The following is a 19,671-nucleotide window of genomic DNA, read 5'->3' on the forward strand; positions in this document are numbered from 1 at the left end:
GCCGCGAGCTCTCCGCATAATAGAGGTCTGACTCTCGTGCAGGTGGCGTGATGCTTGGGGTGTAGGGTTGCATATATAGTTTTATTTTCACCTGCCATTTCCTCTCTAGTGTTCAATATAAAGCTTCTTTTGTTTCGCATCAATTGTTGATGTTAATTCTTTCTCGTCCGCTATCGACAAGCATAGTGACAAACGTCCTTAACCATCACAGCTGTGTTTCGGCGGCAGGGGAATTTCGGTCGCTGTAGAAAACGGATGTTTCAGTGTGAACTAGGCTTTAGTCCAACAAATAGCCAATGCCGTAATGGGAGCGGAAACACCGTTTCAGGCATGCCGTGAAGAAATAATAGTGTGCTGACACGCAATGAAGATGAGGTCAGAGACCCAAAAGGTTGATGATGATTATGATGATGCATATATGAGAAGAAGCGCATAAAAAATGCCCATAATAGGAATAATATTACTCCCCTAAATCGAGATATGATGACGATGAGAGACGCCGTAGTGGAGGGGTCCGGAAATTTTGAACATCTGGTGTTTTTTGATGGGCACTGACACCGTACAATACATGGGTGTCTACTATTTCACCTCCATCAAAATGCGACTGGCATGACCGGGATCGAACGCGTGACCTTTGGAAGGCATAAGAAACTAAAACCGGACGTGTACAAAATAGCAAGAACATTTTGGTAAGCTGCATTACAACGTAAGTTTTCAATTACTCTATAGTGGAGCGGACACACCGTTCTTCATAATGCCTGATTTCGGGCTTGGCATCACTATAGTGGCTCATCAGAAAAATACCTCTCAAAACATTGCCCGCTTCGCCAACTCCCCAAGTTTTGCGTTAGTAGAGCCGAAACAATTATCCCTACATGCTTACAATAGGTACTTTCCTTTGACAACATGTAACTCTGATATGATCGACTTCACCCATGTTGCTACATTTTAACTATGTACGCGTTCTTGTTGACAACGTTTTGCGTTAAGCGTTACGGTGTTCGTTCCGTTTCCGTTGAGGTAGAAACTCGCCAAACGTTTGCGCTCTTTCAGTCATGGTAATTAAATCTAAAATGAAATTAAGCGGTCGAAGCTTGCATCGCAGCCTGCATTAAGCGCATGCAGGCTATGTCCGAAAAACGCGGTAGTGTCTAATTTTTTTTCGTAGTGTCAGTGACACTGGCGCATGTTCCACATTCCTTGTTACCCTTCCGCCAGCACCTTCGCTTGCAATATGCAAAGTCCCGCGTTAATTTTGTTATCAATATCATTTTTTCGGTCGCGGTTTTGTTTCTTTTCTCATTTGTTCTTTTTGTGTTTTAAGAGCAAACAACAAAAATGTGTCGAGCAAAAAAAAACTCTTTTAGTAGCATCTTCTGCTTTTACATCATGTGTTACTTTCGTAACGTCCATCGATATGCCATCCTATTGGTCATTTCACATCAAAGCTTTCACTGGAGCTTATGTCCTACACTGGTAGCTTATATTCATTCATTCATCCATCAATCCATTCATGCGTCCATCCTTCCGTCCATCCATCCATCCGTCTATCTATTCATCCATCTATCCATCCGTTCTTTCATCCATCCATCCGTCCATCCATCCATCCATTCATACTTCCACTCACTGTAATACATGATTTGGCACGAGTGCACCATAAGCGTGACAAGTAGACATGACATGCATGTCATGATCACCAGATTACAGCTTCTCATTTATGTGTGCCATGCAGTCATGTCATACGATACCTCTATTACAAACCCGCAGATTGCGGGATCGGACCCCTGCTGCGGCAGCTGAATTTCCGATGGAGGCGGAAATGTTGTAAGCCCGTGTGCTCAGATTTCGGTGCACGTTAAAGAACCCCAGGTGGTCGAAATTTCCGGAGCCCTCCACTACGGCGTCTCTCATAATCATATGGTGGTTTTGGGGCGTTAAACCCCACATATCAATCAAAACCTGTATTATATATGTCACGTGAACGAAACCACCGCGACAGCAGCAAGACTATAACATGTAAATAATCACATTCATGACGTTAATTTAGTTATACTCTTCATACAGTCATCTAGTGCCATACTGATTTCGGTATATATCACATTATTGAAACGGGAAGAAGAGCGAAAAGTCGTAGGCGGTAAGATATTAACTAATATGATATATCTGACTAATAAATAAAGCAAATAATAATCACTTACACACAGATTATATGCATTGAACATCGGTGGCTTAGTTTTTTTTTTGTTATGGCACTGGAAGCAGCAAATGTCGTTATTTTTTAAAAGCATACGTAACTATCGATATACATATCGTTCAAAGGAAGCGAATATCTACAGAAGGATCGTCTGAGTTGAATCTTTTTCCAACAGTTAACCTGTGTTTTAGTGGCGCAGATTTTTAGGGAAAGAGTAGGGCCACACGAAAGAAATTTACGAATAATTTTGCATTTCGCTTTAAGTATCACTTATGGCAAGTCTGCAAACGAATACGTCTGTTACTGGGGGTTCACCATCGGAACGAGAACGTGCCTTTAGAGGGGAATGAAAAACTCTACCTGAAATTTTTCCATCCAATGCGGAGTGCTTCCACGTTAATGAGCATGCGAAGCTTCTACATAATGAGCACCCAGGGTACGTATCTTAGCTTCAAGCACCGCGCGACCACGACACACTTGTTAAACAGAGCTCGCTCGATAGCCGCTAAACTAAATTGTCCGGTGCGGTCCATTGCGAAAGGTGCGGCTTTCGCAATGGACCGAAAAGTTTGAAACGAGCTTGGAGGCTTGGTTCAGTTAATTGCAAGTGCTTAGAACGATTCTCGATGTCCTATGCTTGGAAAGCACTATTAGAGTAGCATTACGCCTTCAATTATTATTTTCTTGCACCTCTGAAGAGAGACTTCTATTATTACAAAAACTCCCAAGCATTTCACCGAGGGTGAATATGGTTGAGTGCGAATGCACGGGGTGATGCTATGAGGGGTATTTATTATTTCGCACTATTATATTTATTAATCACACTATGGTGCTTTTATGGCGTAATGGTTCCTGGGAATCGCAATTTGATCACACGGGGGAGTTTACGTTAACTCATGACTGGCGAATGCCAACGGATTTTAACTTTACTCCCCCTCATAGCATCACCCCGTGCATTCGCACTTAACCATGTTCCCCCTCGGGGAAATGCTTGGGAGTTTTATTACTGATGATGATTATTAAAGTGTACTTAATGAATTTAAGTGTTGTTTGTCATGAAGCATTTGTACACAGATACATTATATACGAAGTATTATTTATTTACACTTCACGATTTTCCTACGATGCATTAAATACACACATCGCGAGCGCGTCACACACACACACACAAACTACACTACAGATTAGCACCTATTCGTGTTATCGTTGTAGCTCACGGTTAGTACCAGCGCTTTGTTCGCGGCTCGATGCTGACGCCTCATTTCGGCCTCGCGAGCGCGCAGATCACCATCCGCTGCACGCTTCGCCCGCTTGTCCTCGGCCACGCGAGCAAAGTGCGGCATCCTCTGCAAGCTTCGCCCGCTTGTCCTCGGCCTCGTGAGCGCGCAGTTCGGCATCCGCAGCACGCTTCGCCCACTTGCACTCGGCCTCGCGAGCACGCAGTTCGGCATCCGCTGCACGCTTCGCCCGCTTGCACTCGGCCTCGCGAGCGCGGAGTTGGGCATCCGCTGCACGCTTCGCCCGCTTGTCCTCGGCCTCGCGAGCGCGCAGTTCGGCATCCGCTGCAAGCTTCGCCCGCTTGTCCTCGGCCTCGCGAGCGCGCAGTTCGGCATCTGCTGCACGCTTCGCCCGCTTGTCCTCGGCCTCGCGAGCACACAGTTCGGCATCCGCTGCACGATTCACCCGCTTGCACTCGGTCCCACGAGCCCTTCGCCGCGCCGCCTTGTCTTCCAACGTCGGTGAAACCACCGCGGTACCATCACCTTTAACGACGGGTGCAGTGCTGGCATTCGGTTGTACTGCAGTCGTTGTTGATGGTAGCGTTGCCTCCGGGACATCCATCGCACGACCCGCTCCCGACGGGAGACTGAGAGAGAAGGCGGGCGCGCGAGAGAGAGGGGTGCGCGTGCAGCTGCAGTGAGCGAGGAGAGCGGAGGAGCGAGCGAAAGGGGGGGATGCTCGCAGCGGCGTTAAAGATATAGGGCGCGTTACTGACACCGATATCAGCGTCGCGTTCGCGGCTTATTCGGTAGAGAATAGCACTGCGGCCCGCCAAGTCCTCTTTCTTTTAAAGATAGAGAGAAGACTGCGGACGCCGCCGACGGCGGTGGATGGTTTGGCGTCGCTTATAAAGTGTATTCACACTTCAAAAAATCTATATTTCCATTAATGCAGGTCATAACTTTTGGTAAAGATGGTGTACTAAGTACGAAGAAACTATATTGAGTGTTAAAGCAGTGACCAATCAGGAAAATTATTTAAGCTGATTTTCCTGAGCGCACCGACCATGCAGACTTACTGCGAAGAAGACGACATTGCTTTTGTGTCAATTATTGTAACTTCAAACGAATGACTGTACCTCCTCCTCCCTCGTCACCGGTTATTTTCTACGTTAGTTTGGATAAACTAAAATATGCGAAATCAAGTGTGTGGAACTCTAAGGAAGTAAGTACCAACACCTACATAACGAGTACGCTTCGTCCTTTGCTAAGGTACAGTTCCCTTCAGACCTTAGTAGAATTTTAAATAGACATATTGTTTTACTAAACTCACAGTTGTGTATTTTTCAATCCCAAATTTTATTTCTCAATCAGTACAGATGTTTTTGGCGTTTTTTGTTTGACGCAAAACCCCATAATTTTCTGAGTAGTGAGTCACGAACTACTCTTGAGAAGGGTAGCTTCTATCGAATGTCACCACTGGCACAGAAGGTGAGAACTTTGGTGAAAGTGACACCAAAAGTAGTCACTTTCTGAATCAGCATGGAAGACCGTGCTGCCTGCGATCATTGCGGCAGTGCTGAAACGATGGAGCACGTTCTTTGTCACTGCCCTTGTTACAGCGTGCGAAGACTGCAGCTAGCTGTTTCGTTAGCTCACCTTGACGACAGACCTTTGTCAGGACCATCCGTTCTCGAAAGCCAACATGATCTGTCATCGCACAGAAAATCAGTGAAGGGCTTATTGAACTTTTTGCGTGTTAGTGGCCTATTGAATAGGCTACAGCACTTCTGTTCACTCTTTTTTTTTTTCGCGCGCCTACTTTGCTCTTCGCTTTCCATCCCATCTTTTTCCCCGTTACCCTTTCGCTTTGAGCAGGTTAGCGAACCGGATGCCCCAACTTCTTGTTAACCTCCTCTCCTTTCCCTTATTTTATTCTCTCTCTCTCTCAACGCTGGCACAGGCTCAGTTAATAAGGTTATGTCAAGGTAATGTCTAGTTTTCTCATTTGTCCTTGTTGATTTCACGTAACCCACATACCGTCTCACGCTCTATACAGCCGAGCTACCACAGCTCAGTGGTTAGAGCAACGAACGCGTTATTCGAAGTTCGTAGGTTCGATTCCTGCTCACGGCTGGTTATTTTTTCATCCACTTTTCTTTCTTCTTATTTACATTCCAATGGTTCTAATAACTTCCCCTGTACATTCCTTCGCATTACTGTCTGTTAGATCTCATTAATATTGTGTCAAAACACGGAAAAACGAGCCCTTAGGTGTACACTTCTTTCCCTTATTATATATATATATATATATATATATATATATATATATATATTATATGTCGTTAAGTATAGAATATTTGAACGTCTTGCATAGACCAAGATTGCCTATTGCACAGAGGCACTACATGCATTCATTTATTCTTCATCAAGGTGAAATGCAACTTTTTTTCTGATCAGACTTCATGTCATTTATTTTTTATGATGCTTCTGCTTTACCTAGAAGGTGGTCGCCCAAGGCATGCATGTCACCACTGTCGTAATTACGGGCATCAGCTGCATCATTTAGAACGTTGCTTTCAAAGTGCCTAAGTAGCTAGTCAAAAAAGATGTTATTACACACGTTTCTCGCGTAGGGCTTAACATTATATGTAGCTATGTATTTAGACATGCATACATTATACATACATACTCAGCGGCGAATTCAATGCACGCAAATATGGGAATATTTCGCCATGCAGCTCACAACTTCTGGAAAAGACCAAAATAATATGGGAAATTCACGAACTTGGGCGTCTGACGAAAACACTTGTCGTTTAGGTGAAGCACAGTGAAGACTGTGTGTGTCGGATGTGTCGGTTCTTTATCGTGTGCCTTGTTCACACCCACTATCGAAGTTGTGAACATTGCTTCAGTGTGGGCACGAAGACGTCAGCAAATGCATTTTCACTTTTTCGCCGTCTTTTCTCAAAGTTTTTACAATAGCAAATGCACGAAGCTTCGCCAATTTATCAAGAAAGAAAGTGTCGCTTCTTCCAGAGCGGAATAATGATAATATTCTCTCGACCGGATGTGTCGGCTCTATAAACTGCAAGTGTCCACGCACATTAACATTGCTTTCAGAACTTCCAAAGAGCGTGACCTTAGTCCAAGTACCGAAAGCGTGGTTTCGAACGCACGGCCCGCGGGCCACATGTCACCCGCTGACCTTCCACTAGTGTCTCTCGGCCGGAATGTGGACTGTCTTCTTTTCAGAATATTCTTTTTTTATATTTTCTCACGTACTTGAACTACTCAGACAGGACCACTCTAAAACACTTTTGTGAAGCGCGCCTTGAGGTCTTCACACGTTTGAACGTAACGGTGGAATCAAAGCTGTATACTTTGGACTCGGCGCACAGATTTTAGTAATCTCAAAAACCAGTATCGATAGGTTTCTGGAGAGCTAACACCAGACACTTCAGAATGTAGGAAGATAATAAAATGTGAGCAAGGCCTTTTCTCAAATAGCAGGCGTTTTGTTCCAGCCTCCCCCCCCCCCCTTTCATCCCACAGTGCTCCAGCCTTCGCAGTCCCAGCCCATGCGAGATTACCTTCCCATGACCCGCTAGCTGAGATTAGTTAGAGATCGGTGAACTGAAGCCACTGGGGAAAATCCTCCAAAGAAATAACGTTGAGCAGAATACGACAAGAGGGCTGGTTCTCACACCGGGGCTCCAGACAGATGCAATGGTAGGCGGGCTCCTCCCTCCCGCAGCATTACAGGCAATGTTTGCAACTTCTCCACGTATACGCTGGGCGTCAGTACATCTGCAAATGGCTTAAAGTAACTACAAAACAAAGCCCCACGCAACGCATATGATAGTGATGCTGTAGTTAAAAAACCTGAGACAGTAATATTCTGCTTTGGGGAATTGTGGTTGACTGAAGAAGAAATATTCCTTTTGAGGAATAGTGCTTGACTACCATTCATGATTATGATAGAAATGTCGTATGTGAAAGATGTCGACATGAACGTGTAGGTATGAAAGACTGTAATACCTGCAGGTGTGCATACACAGACGTGATTACAAAAGTGTGTAGAATATGATTGATATCTCGAATTTAACGTCCCAAAACCACCATATGGTTATGAGACGCCGTAGTGGAAGGCTCCGGAAATTTCGACCGCCGGGGGTTCTTTAACGTGCATCCAAATCTGAATACACGGGCCTACAACATTTACGCCTCCATCGGAAATGCAGCCGCCGCAGCCGGGATTCGATCCCGCGATCTGCGGGTCAGCAGCCGAGTATCTTAGCCACTAGACCACCGCGGCGGAGCAAGTGTGTAGAATATGTAACCCATTTTTACTATATTTTATATGCATGCTGTTTTTCTATTGTCAAATGAAGGGGACATTAACCCCGTCAACTGCTGCTGTGCAGATTTTTTCTTCATTGCCCTTGCATTTTAGAAGCTTTTCGTTGCAACAGAAGAGAAAATGCGAAATAAACTTGAATTTGTTTGCAGTCTTCCTGTGTGAAACTAAGCATGTTCAATCACTTGGCGTGTTTTGACAGCGCTGATGACGCGGCGTTGAATAACCTTTATATAACATTCATCTTGACAATGGCACTCTGCATACATGTATTTCCGTCATTTATCACTTTTTTATTATATAACGCAGCTCACTACGGCTTATAACAAGATTGATTACATCACGGTAATGCCTAGAGAAAGTAGATCGTGAGCAAAAGACAACTAATTTCTGGCAATGCATTCTCATTTACACGTGGAAGGAAATTATCTCTAAGTCAGTTCTGTGCACTACTTTGGCATACGCTGTACGAGACGTGGATACGTGAATATTCCACAGACCTATAAAACTTCAGAATGGCTGAGAGTTTTGCTTGTTGTATCGTCATCTTATAAGTGTTCAATTGCGAAAGCAAGACAGTGTTTTTTCTTTTAGTACATGTCTTGCTTGCGCAATTCTACACTGAAGTTAACGAACTTGCGCAAGAGCCAGAGCTGCTATAACCAGAGCTGCTACAACCATAGCTGCTACAACCAGAGCTTGACAGAGCTGCCACAACCTTCCTTTCTTCATTAGTAACCTATTGTGTCCTCGACTCAATGAAATAGCAATGGCATGACCAGTCCAGCCAAGAAGAATCGCATCATCAGAACGCTAATCACTGGCCGGACGGGCAGCAACTGTACAGCTCATACGTCTCTCGGTGTTCGCAGGCCTAACAAGTCTCTTCCCGTGCACCTGAGACGGAGCACCAGACCAGGCATCTACACGAAACTTCCTATTTTCGACTCAAGAGCATCCTTAGAACATTGTTTCGATTGGAGACCTTCGGAAGTCTGGTCACGTTTTGAGGCACTCAACGGTTTCTGTAGTTCAAGTGCCAAAAACAAATATCTCAGAGAGTGCAGACTAACCCTTGACGACATCGACGACTGTCTTTTCGGCTCTCACGGCTTACTTACTCACAAATGCACCACGACAGTGCGCGGATAACCAAGGAAAGCTTAAGCGAAAATGGATTGGGGAGGGCAAACCCATTTCACCCGTTGCCGAGGTCAAGCTGGTACTCTTTGGAGAGACCGAGTCAAGTGCTTCCTCGGCAACCGCTGCGCTATTACAATCGTACTTGATTTCACGCAACAAATAAGAAGAGAGAGCACGCACGATGTGTTTACAATGTGCCCTTTTGGCTCACAGGACGCTAAGCAAGGCTTTTCCAGATGTGACTTCCCCGTCGGCACCAGCCCACTGGCGTATCTCTTATTTCAACGCTTGAAAAGAGGATCTTACCAAACTCAGAGCCTATTATATCGCCGGCCTGTCACTGTTACTAAACAACGCAGCGACGATGGCAGCACGTAAGAAGCGACACAATTTCGCTCACACCACGAAATCCCCAAAGCACCCGAGTAAAAGTTTCAACGCAATGAAAGCTGAGTGTAACAGTAACGAAAGGTCAGTCCTGGCATCGAAGGTTTCTTCCCGAGGGGCATGGGTCAAGCAATGCGAGAGCTTCAATGAATGCAGCGGAAATGATCAGGGGTTCATTATAATGGTCAAAGCAATTGTCATGTAACTGTGAAGCGACCATGCTCAGTTGCCTCAGTGCAAACAAGCCAAGTGCATCCTAGTTCATGTTTCAAACGAAAGCTCTTTGAGGGCGAAAAAAACGTGGACTGATGAAGTAAGAATTTGACAAGACAGGGCTGGTCGGTCAGATTTCTAGTTATCCATTTTCGTTTTATGTGTGCTCAAAAAGCTTTCGCTTCGTACATGTCTGTCCACCAACTATACCATTTCGCAATCTTGTCGACACGACGCGTCGGCTGACGCGCAGGAAGTTCGAAGAAATGATCAGTCACTGTGGAAAGCACGCCCAACGTCGGGACATTGTTTCTCCAGTGCACATATACACTGTGCTCACGATGTCTTTGTGTGAGACGGGGACATCACACCAAAAGCGGCCTCTATAATTCCCACCAAGAAGTTGTGCTAGTTTCTGAAATGCTACTCACCGAGTTTGGACCCTTATCATCATCAGGCTGACTTTTCCACATTGACCTCTTATTTTAATGTTTCTTAAAAATGTTTTTGTGGAAGTTTTCTCTTGCATGGAGTTTTATTATTGGTTGGAATTTTAGGTAACTAAGTATAGGAGTTACAGCTCCATTCCTTACCTTGACGCCCCGTTGTATGTGAGGTGTTCATTTATCTTTGTTAATCACAAACCGTTCACGAGAATCAATGCGTTATGGTGTTTGTTCATTGACTGGAAGGTTGCGGAATCGAATCCTGACCTCAGCGACCGCATTTGGATTGAAGCTCATTAATAAAGTCTCTTGTAATTAGATTTAGTTGCACGTTATAGAGCATCAGGTCGCAGAAATTTCTAAAATCCGCCAAATAGGCGTCTACACAGTTAAATCACAGTTTTGGACGTAAAACCCCAGAAATTCACATTGTTTCCATATTTCTCTGTGCTGTTATAACTGGAACTACTTTTTTGTACATTTATATATATGCGCCTACGAACTAGCCAAGTGCTCTAAAGATCATTTATTGTGACACTCAGAAATATGCAAGACACAATGAAAATAAAATTAACTTCATAGGACATTTCCCCATATGACCCTGGTCTTGTATGAGCTGCGCGCACCAGATCACCGCTATTATAATAATTTCATATGCCTGCATAAATTTGTGCCTCAGTTATTGTCTCATCAAGACCATTTTTCTCCTCACAAACACATCTCCCTTCATGGGTCTTAAAATTACATCAATCATTCAGTTTTGATTGTTCACCGCATCATCATCAATTCAGGTTGAAGCCTGTCCGTAAGCCTGAGTGTTCATGCCCCATACGCGATTCTTCGAGTACCATGTCGTAACGAGGCACCTCAAACGAAAGACGCAGCAACTCCAAGAAAAACACGGCACTCATGATGGCGCAGGAGGCCATTTCCGAAGATTACTTATGGGGCAACCCCCTTGATTGAGTAATAACATTTAACCTAACGGCTCTGGCACGTGCCCGCAATAAGATTACTCGCTTTTCCGGCATGGCCAATCTGATTCGGTAGAATCTATAACATATTTCCAGAAGCACAGCGCGCCTGAAAACCAGTCGAAGCGTGCGCGTACATAGACCTAAAGCTAAATGGAGTTTGTGGCTGTTGCAATAAAGATTTTTTCGGTTCTGTGCCTTCCACTAGCACTAGTCGTTTTTAGAATGCTTTCTTTCTGGAAACAGCACCCCAATATATGCTTTTTTTTATTTCTGAGTCGTTTAAATGGTGTGAACTCTAAAAACACATCCTGATAACACACAACATAAGAAACGATATTACGACTGGCTCAGAAAAAAATGAAAAGGTGGCCCTTGAATCCGCAGTCATGCGTCGACGCACTAACGACGAACACGCACAGTGAGGTGCACAGCGGTGCCTGGCAATTGATTCCACATTGTTCTTTGTTGTCGTTAGTATCATCAGCATCATCATCGTCGTCGTCATCGTTGTTGTTCTTGTCATCCTTGCTTTAGTCATTTCCACTGTTCTCATTATTCTTTTCGTTATTGCCCTTCTCGTGATCGCCTGTGTCCTTCTCGTTTCCAATTGTCATTGTTCATCTCGCTGCTGTCCTTGCTGTTGTTGTCATCGAAGTCGTCCTTTTTGTCGTTTCACTTACATTGTTCTCGTCCGTGTTCTTGCTGTTGTTTTGCTGCCGTGCTTGTAAGCGCCGTCCTCGTCATCGTCTTTATCTTACTTTTTTCCGTTGTTCTCGTAGTTTAGCTTGCTATTGTTTTTCTTCTCATCGATGTTGTTGTTAATGGCCTTGTCATTTCCATCGTTCTCGTCCTTGCTCTTGCTGTTGTTCTTGTCGTTCTCTGCCGTGTATTTTTAGGGGTGAATTTCCTAAAGGCGTGGGTCTGTCCATCCCTTGTACGTACGTACATACGTATGTATGTATGTATGTATGTATGTATGAATGCTTGTATGTATGTATGTATGTATGTATGTATGTATGTATGTATGTATGTATGCATGCATGTATGTATGTATGTATGCATGCATGCATGTTGTATGTAGGTATGCATGCATGCATGCATGCATGCATGTATGCATGCATGCATGCATGTTGTATGTATGCATGCATGCATGCATGTTGTATGTAGGTATGCATGCATGCATGTATGTATGTATGTATGTATGTATGTATGTATGTATGTATGTATGTATGTATGTATGTATGTATGTATGTATGTACGTGTGTATGTATGTACGTGTGTGTGTATGTATGTATGTATGTATGTATGTATGTATGTATGTATGTATGTATGTATGTATGTATGTATGTATGTATGTATGTATGTATGCATGTAAGCATGCATGCATGTATGCATGCATGTATGTATGCATGTATGCATGCATGCATGCATGTATGTATGTATGTAGGTATGCATGCATGCATGTATGTATGTATGTATGTATGTACGCATGCATGCATGCATGTATGTATGTATGCATGCATGCATGCATGCATGCATGTATGTATGTATGTATGTATGCATGCATGCATGTATGTATGTATGTATGTATGTATGCATGTATGTATGCATGTATGTATGCATACATGTATGGATATATGTATGTATGTATGTATGTATGTATGCATGCATGCATGCAAGTATGTATGTATGTATGTATGTATGTATGTATGTATGCATGCATGCATGTATGTATTTATGTATGTATGTAAGCATGTATGTTAATATGTATGTATGTATGCATACATGCATGCATGCATGTAAGTATGTATGTATGCATGCATGCATGCATGCATGTATGTATGTATGTATGTATGAATGCATGCATGCATGCATGCATGCATGTATGTATGCATGTATGTATGTATGCATGTATGCATTTGTGTATGTATGTATGTATGTATGTATGTATGTATGTATGTATGTATGTATGTATGTATGCATTTATGTATGTATGTAGGTAGGTATGTATGTATGTATGCATTTATGTATGTATGTATGTATGCATGTATGTATGTATGTATGTGTTGCGAACTGAACTCTCCTACTTCTACGTCCCCCCCTTCCCCCCCTTCGTGTTTCTGTCGATGGCTGAAGCGATAGCCATTCCCGCCCCCCTTTTCCCCCTCTCCCTGCTTCGTAGATGAAGCTACAAAAGAAGCTTGCGCGAAACAATAAACGTTCACTCGTTGCCCTAGTCTGCGGTTGTCTGCGTATGCTTGCCGTGGCTGCCCGGCTAGCTATGTAACAGTGGCGACGAAGTCGGTTTTCGCTACCCACGGTACCTGACGGACTACGAGTCCTGGCGTCAGACGAACGAGGACCGACCACGATGGCCTCCCTGCAGTTGCCGGATTACGACGAAACGAAAGATAAGTGGAAGCCTTACCTCGTCAGAGCAGAAGCGTATTTCGAGGCGAACAGTGTAACGGACCCGGCTAAGAAGCGAGCACTACTAGTTTCGGCGTTGTCTAGTAAGACGGTCGAGGTGCTAGCCGGCAGAGTAGCCCCGCGTGCACCAAATGAACTGACATACAAGGAAGTCGTTCAGAGCTTGAATGAGTATTATGACCCTAAGAAGCACGAGATAACGGAAAGCTACAAGTTCTTCAATCGCTCACAACTTCCAGGCGAAAGCGTTAGCGCATTTCTCGTTGCTATTCGCCGAATAGCAGACAACTGCAATTTCGGCACGTCTCTTGACCGCATGCTTCGGGATCGCATTGTCTGCGGCGTACGCTCCGTGGCACTGAGGAAACAGATGTTGGCAAAAAAGGATTTAACGCTAGAAGAAGCCGAAGCATTGGCACTGTCTGTCGAAGCAGCTGAAAATGGTGCCGAAAGCATGACCTCAGAAGCTACGCCCTTGCTTAAGCTACGCGCGTCCGAGGCCAACACTGTTAAAACATCTCCAACTCGGCACGCGGCACAGCATTGTGATAGATGCGGAAGCAGCAAACACGACGGCAACAGCTGTCGTTGGATTAGAGCAAGGTGTTATCGCTGCGGACGTCATGGGCATCTCGCAAAGATGTGCCGCACAACCGCCAGTAAGAGCCGCGTCGCAACGCATGCAGTGGAGGGAAGAGCTTTGACTCTCGAAGAAGCCGTAACTGAAGACGACGATAAGGACGAGACACATATATGGACCTTACTTTCTGCACGAAAAAGCCGCCTCGAGCCGCCGATAAGGCGCAGTTTTTCATGGAATGGCGTACAACTTACAATGGAAGTAGATACTGGCTCGCCTGTCTGCGTAATTTCCAAAAACGTGTTTGACAAGCATCGCGAACAGTGGCCAGCGCTTAAACCTTCTCAGGTGAAGTTGTCATGCTACGTTGGACCACTCCCAGTGATGGGGGAATTGCAACTTTGTGTGCAATACAGGGCCGTCTCAGTTTACTGCCGTCTTATTGTACTGAACTGCTCGGGACCTAACCTGTGTGGCCGGGATCTGATTTCCTTGCTCCACAGAGCGGGGGTTCCAGTTTTGCAGCCGTCGGCACAAGACTTGCTACACTCAACGCCAGAACCCGCTGGGGCAGTTCACAACATTGTCGACGACTATCACGACGTCTTCTCCAAGGATCTTGGCCTGATCAAGGGGCCTCCAGCCACATTGCAGCTGAAAGAGGGAGCGGTGCCGAAATTCTGTAAGGCAAGATCCATACCTTACGCTCTAAGGGACAGGGTGACGCAAGAACTGGACAGGCTGGTAGCCATCGGTGTACTTTCACCAGTCCAACATTCCGATTGGGCCACTCCCATCGTGCCGGTACTTAAGAAAGACGGAACTGTTAGAATTTGTGGTGACTTCAAAGCCACCCTAAATCCAGCCTGTACAGTTGAGCAGTACCCTCTCCCAGTGATTGAAGACATGTTTGCATCTCTAAACGGCGGGGAGTATTTTAGCATTCTTGATTTGCGAGATGCCTATAATCAAGTTCCTTTGGATGAAGCCGCAAGGAAGCTCTGCGTCATTAACACGCACAGAGGCTTGTTTTCGTATAATAGGCTTCCCTTCGGAATATCCTCGGCTCCGGCTATTTTTCAAAGAAAAATGGATGCAATACTGTCAGGTTTGCCAGGGGTTCAGGCTTACCTTGATGATGTACTGGTTTCGGAGGCTCGTGGCGATGGGAGTGAACGCCTGAAGAGTGTGTTGCAACGGTTCCGTGAACACGGAGTTAAGCTAAGGTCTGATAAGTGCAGCTTTAGACAGCCTTCTGTCACATATCTCGGCCATCGGATAGACAGAGAGGGTCTTCATCCCACAGAGAAAAATTTGGAAGCGATCGCTCAGGCACCTCGCCCGCAGAACGTGGCGGAGCTGCGTTCCTTTTTAGGAATGCTGACGTTTTATGCCAAATTTCTTCCAAATATGTCCACTCTACTTTCTCCGCTCAACAAACTTTTGGAGAAGGGCACAGTATGGCAGTGGGGGCGGCAACAAGAAGCTGCCTTTGAGAAAGCAAAAGACAGCCTAATGCAAGCTCAGGTTCTTGTTCAATTTGACCCGTTGAAAGAGTTGAAGCTCGAATGTGATGCTTCCCCTTACGGTGTGGGCGCGGCGCTTTTTCACACGAGTAACGGCATGCCAAAACCCATTGGGTTCCGGTCCCGTACACTGACGGCCGCCGAGAAAAATTACTCTCAGCTGGAAAGAGAGGCCCTGGCTTTAGTGTTTGGCGTCACTAAATTTCGTGATTACCTTTTAGGTCGCCAATTCACTCTCGTGACGGACCACCAGCCCCTCTTGAGCTTGTTGCAATCCGACCGCCCGACGCCACCCCTGGCTGCAGCACGTATCCAGCGCTGGGCACTGTACTTGGGTGGCTACCGCTACAAGCTGCAATACACGCCGGGAAAACAGTTGCTCAACGCGGACGCCCTGAGCAGGCTGCCACTGCGGTCTACGGAGGCTGATGACGTGGGTGAGCCACCGGAATATGTCCTCGCTCTGGATAATTTTGACGATGGCGTTATCACAACACGGGAGCTACAGCAGCTATCGGCCACAGACCCCGCAGTAACGGCGGTAAAGAATTGTATATTACATGGCTGGCCCAAAAGTGCAAAACAGCTGGAGGAAACGATGCGGCCGTTTTTCGACCGCAAACTAGAACTGTCCGTAGCCCATGGTCTAGTGTATTGGGGGCATCGCGTAGTGATACCGGAAAAAGCGCGGGACCGTCTTTTGAAACTGTTGCACGAGACCCACCAAGGCTCGTCAGGAATGAAAGCAGTGGCAAGGTCAAAATTTTGGTGGCCCCGACTAGACCGCGATATTGAAGCGCTTTCAGCCGGCTGCACGAACTGTGCCCAAAACATGCCAATGCCGGCAGCGGCACCACCAGTAAACTGGCCGAAAACCAATGAAAAATGGTCGCGGCTACATGTCGATTTTGCCGGACCCATAGCAGGCAAGATGATTCTAGTTGCAGTAGATGCCCATACCAAATGGATAGAAGCCGTGCCAGTAAAGCATGCCACCACAACAAGCACAATCACCTGTCTGCGTGCCATGTTCAGTCGATTCGGCGTCCCGCGAACCATTGTTTCGGATAATGGGACACAGTTTTCTAGCCAGGATTTTGCTACGTTCGTGGCAAAGAACAACATAATGCATCTGAAAACGGCGCCCTTTCATCCACAGTCTAATGGAGCGGCAGAACGAGCAGTGCGTACAATAAAGGATGGACTTCGGAAGATGAGGGAGGGTAATTTGGAGGACAACCTTGTGCGGCTCCTGTTCAACTACAGGAGAACACCACAGAAGACGGGAAAATCTCCGTCAGAATTGCTGCTAGGGTTCCAGTTACGTTCACGATTGGATGCGTGTTTTCCCTCAACTGTTGCAGACTCGCCGCCGGCATCAGATGACTGGGTGGTCCCCATAGAAAGCAACGTGTACGTGCGGAACTACGGTGTCGGAGAAAAGTGGACACCAGGGCGTGTGCAGTCCACTGCAGGATCCCGAATGGTGACCGTCCAAACTCCTCATTCTGTAGTCAGACGCCACGTTGACCAAGTGCGCCCTCGACAAGCATCGCAGTCCCCATCGCCGGGCTCTGCATCCTTATCAGAGTCTAATATGTCCATGCTGCCGAAACGATCGCCGGGGCCCTCAACTACAAGCTCCACCGTGCTGCCTCCAGAAGCGCTCACTACCGCAAGCCCCCACGACCATCCAGTACCAACCATGCCACAGGCCGGTCCTACACAAGCGGCGACCCCAAGAGCGGAACCAGTGCTTCGGCGTTCTACCAGACAACGCAAGCCAGTACAACGGTTCCATTTTTAAGAAGAGAGAAGTGTTGCGAACTGAACTCTCCTACTTCTACGTCCCCCCCTTCCCCCCCTTCGTGTTTCTGTCGATGGCTGAAGCGATAGCCATTCCCGCCCCCCTTTTCCCCCTCTCCCTGCTTCGTAGATGAAGCTACAAAAGAAGCTTGCGCGAAACAATAAACGTTCACTCGTTGCCCTAGTCTGCGGTTGTCTGCGTATGCTTGCCGTGGCTGCCCGGCTAGCTATGTAACAGTATGTATGTATGTATGTATGTATGTATGTATGTATGTATGTATGTATGTATGTATGTATGTATGTATGTATGTATGTATGTATGTATGTGACCGCCCATAGTTCCACTACAGTGTCTAGTATATTTCTAGACACTGTAGTTCCACCTTTGCCAGCTGCCCACTACTACTTCGTCCTTGCAAACATCCCCACTTCACCGACCATGAAGCAAATACTGTTGAGAAGTAGCGAATGTTAAATGCAAATAGGTAGTGTACTTGTATCCAGGTGCGCATTAAAGAACCATCTATTGTCCCACAGAGTCCATTTCTTGTTTGTACGTGACCACCTATAGTTCCACCTTTGAAAACTGCCCACTACTTTGTCCTTGCAAACATCCCACTATGCCCCATCTCCGATCCACAACTTAACCGCCCACAAAGCCGTTATATTAAAGGGGGAACGGAAGCGACGTATAGCTTTTACCATTTACGAATTGCAGAAGTTTTTGTATAAATATATACAGTATATGTATATGTAACCCTCTAGCGCTTCGCCACACTCATCATCATCGACTCCGTGGATATTCTGTGATTTGTTGGTCATTCCCACTGTTCGCGTTGTTGCTTTAACTGTTGTTCTTGTCGTTGTCGCAATTGTCGTTACTAATGTTGTTGTTTTCGTCCTTGTTGTAGTTGTCGTCGTCGTCCGGAGTGGTTGCCCCGGTGTACTTCCTCGTTCCCCAGTGTTATTTTCACAGAAGTTTGTCGTTAGAAAACGGCTTAATTCAAGGTTACCCCTTGAACATCCCATGGAGCAAGTTGAACTAATTTTTACTCATAATTTTGAAACTATCGTAATTTCCAAACGTAACATTTGCGTAGCTATCATTCAGCGATTTCATCCGACCAATGGAGTGACTATTCTACTGCAAGTGACGTCAGCACTACCAACAATTATACTCAACTACATTAACTACTTGATTGAACAACAGACAACTTTTAATGACTGCAAGGAAAATACAAAGAATTACACGGAGTCTAACTACTGCCAGCACCAGATGCGGCTCTTGAAGTTCGCCCGCTTTTACGAAACGCAAAAGCGACGCGCTTATCTTAATACGTCTACTGCTACTACCGTTACTTCTATACTACTAATAGTATTAGGCAGGAAAACAAGGATGATGATGATGATGATAATGATAAATAGTAGAATTTTATTATTGTTGTTGTTGTTGTTGTTGTTGTTGTTGTTGTTGTTGTTGTTGTTGTTGTTGTTGTTGTTGTTGTTGTTGTTGTTGTTGTTGTTGTTGTTGTTGTTGTTGTTGTTGTTGTTGTTGTTGTTGTTGTTGTTGTTGTAATAACGATATGTGAGGTATGACGTAAGAAAAGTACGATATCCTTATTAGGCTTAGCGTAGTGAAGAGAACCGAAAACTTTGACCATCTAGCACATTACAGGGACCTCTAGGACTTTTGTTCAAAGCGTACCATAAATTTATCATCCTGATGGCACCCTGTGTAATGAAACGCGCTGTCCGGGAAAAACCAGGTAAGTTCTCGGGATCTCGGAGTTTTTCCACGCTAGCATAAGCCTAGGTACACTGGTGTTTCTTTTTCTTTTGTACCATTGTACCCGCATATAAATTTATCTGCCCGAAATACTCTAACCTGCGTCTTGATTTTTCAGTAGCGTGTCAACAAAGCCGATAAGCTACCAGGTTGATAACAACGAAACTCCAGAAGAAAATATGTTGTCAGCTTCTTCTGAACTTTCAGTATGGCTTGAAACGTTCTGAATAAAAAACGTAAGAGTGCCTCACACGGCAACTGCTCAAAAAAAAAAAGATTCGCAACACTCCGACTGTTCGGCACAGTAATCCGGACCTGTGCCTTGTTTTATAAGCTCGTACTGCTCCCACCACGCCGCAGTTGCACATGCAATACGTCAGCTTCATCCAGACTAGCTGTTTCATCCAGACTAGCTTCATCCGGGCCGAGCTTAACAGACCATGCGTAGTGAATATTTGCGGCTGTTTTCTTGCCACATTTCAGCTGAGCTTCCTCCAACAACCTCGGCTTACACGAGCCAGACCTGCGAACCAAAATTTGTGGTTTCACAAAATACCACGAATAGCCACATCATGGGTAAGCTTTTTGGACAAAGCTGCGTCC

At 45.4% G+C, this 19,671-nt stretch overlaps 1 protein-coding gene across 2 annotated transcripts; it reads left to right on the forward strand.

Annotated features, from left to right (window-relative positions):
• The first annotated feature begins 13,059 nt into the window (after positions 1-13,059).
• LOC142768955 (uncharacterized) lies at positions 13,060-17,466 on the forward strand. 2 transcript variants are annotated; one of them, XM_075871577.1, is made up of 3 exons: positions 13,070-14,632; positions 15,698-15,913; positions 16,841-17,466. In XM_075871577.1, the coding sequence occupies exons 1-3, from the start codon at positions 13,312-13,314 to the stop codon at positions 17,281-17,283; spliced, it is 1,980 nt and encodes a 659-aa protein (XP_075727692.1). In that variant the 5' UTR covers positions 13,070-13,311; the 3' UTR covers positions 17,284-17,466. The 2 variants fall into 2 exon arrangements, with proteins under 2 accessions (XP_075727691.1, XP_075727692.1); XM_075871576.1 differs by having other exon boundaries at positions 13,060-14,632; positions 15,698-17,466.
• Positions 17,467-19,671: the final 2,205 nt, after the last annotated feature.

This window comes from Rhipicephalus microplus, chromosome 8 (assembly GCF_043290135.1).
Source record: "Rhipicephalus microplus isolate Deutch F79 chromosome 8, USDA_Rmic, whole genome shotgun sequence".
NCBI lineage: Eukaryota > Metazoa > Arthropoda > Arachnida > Ixodida > Ixodidae > Rhipicephalus > Rhipicephalus microplus.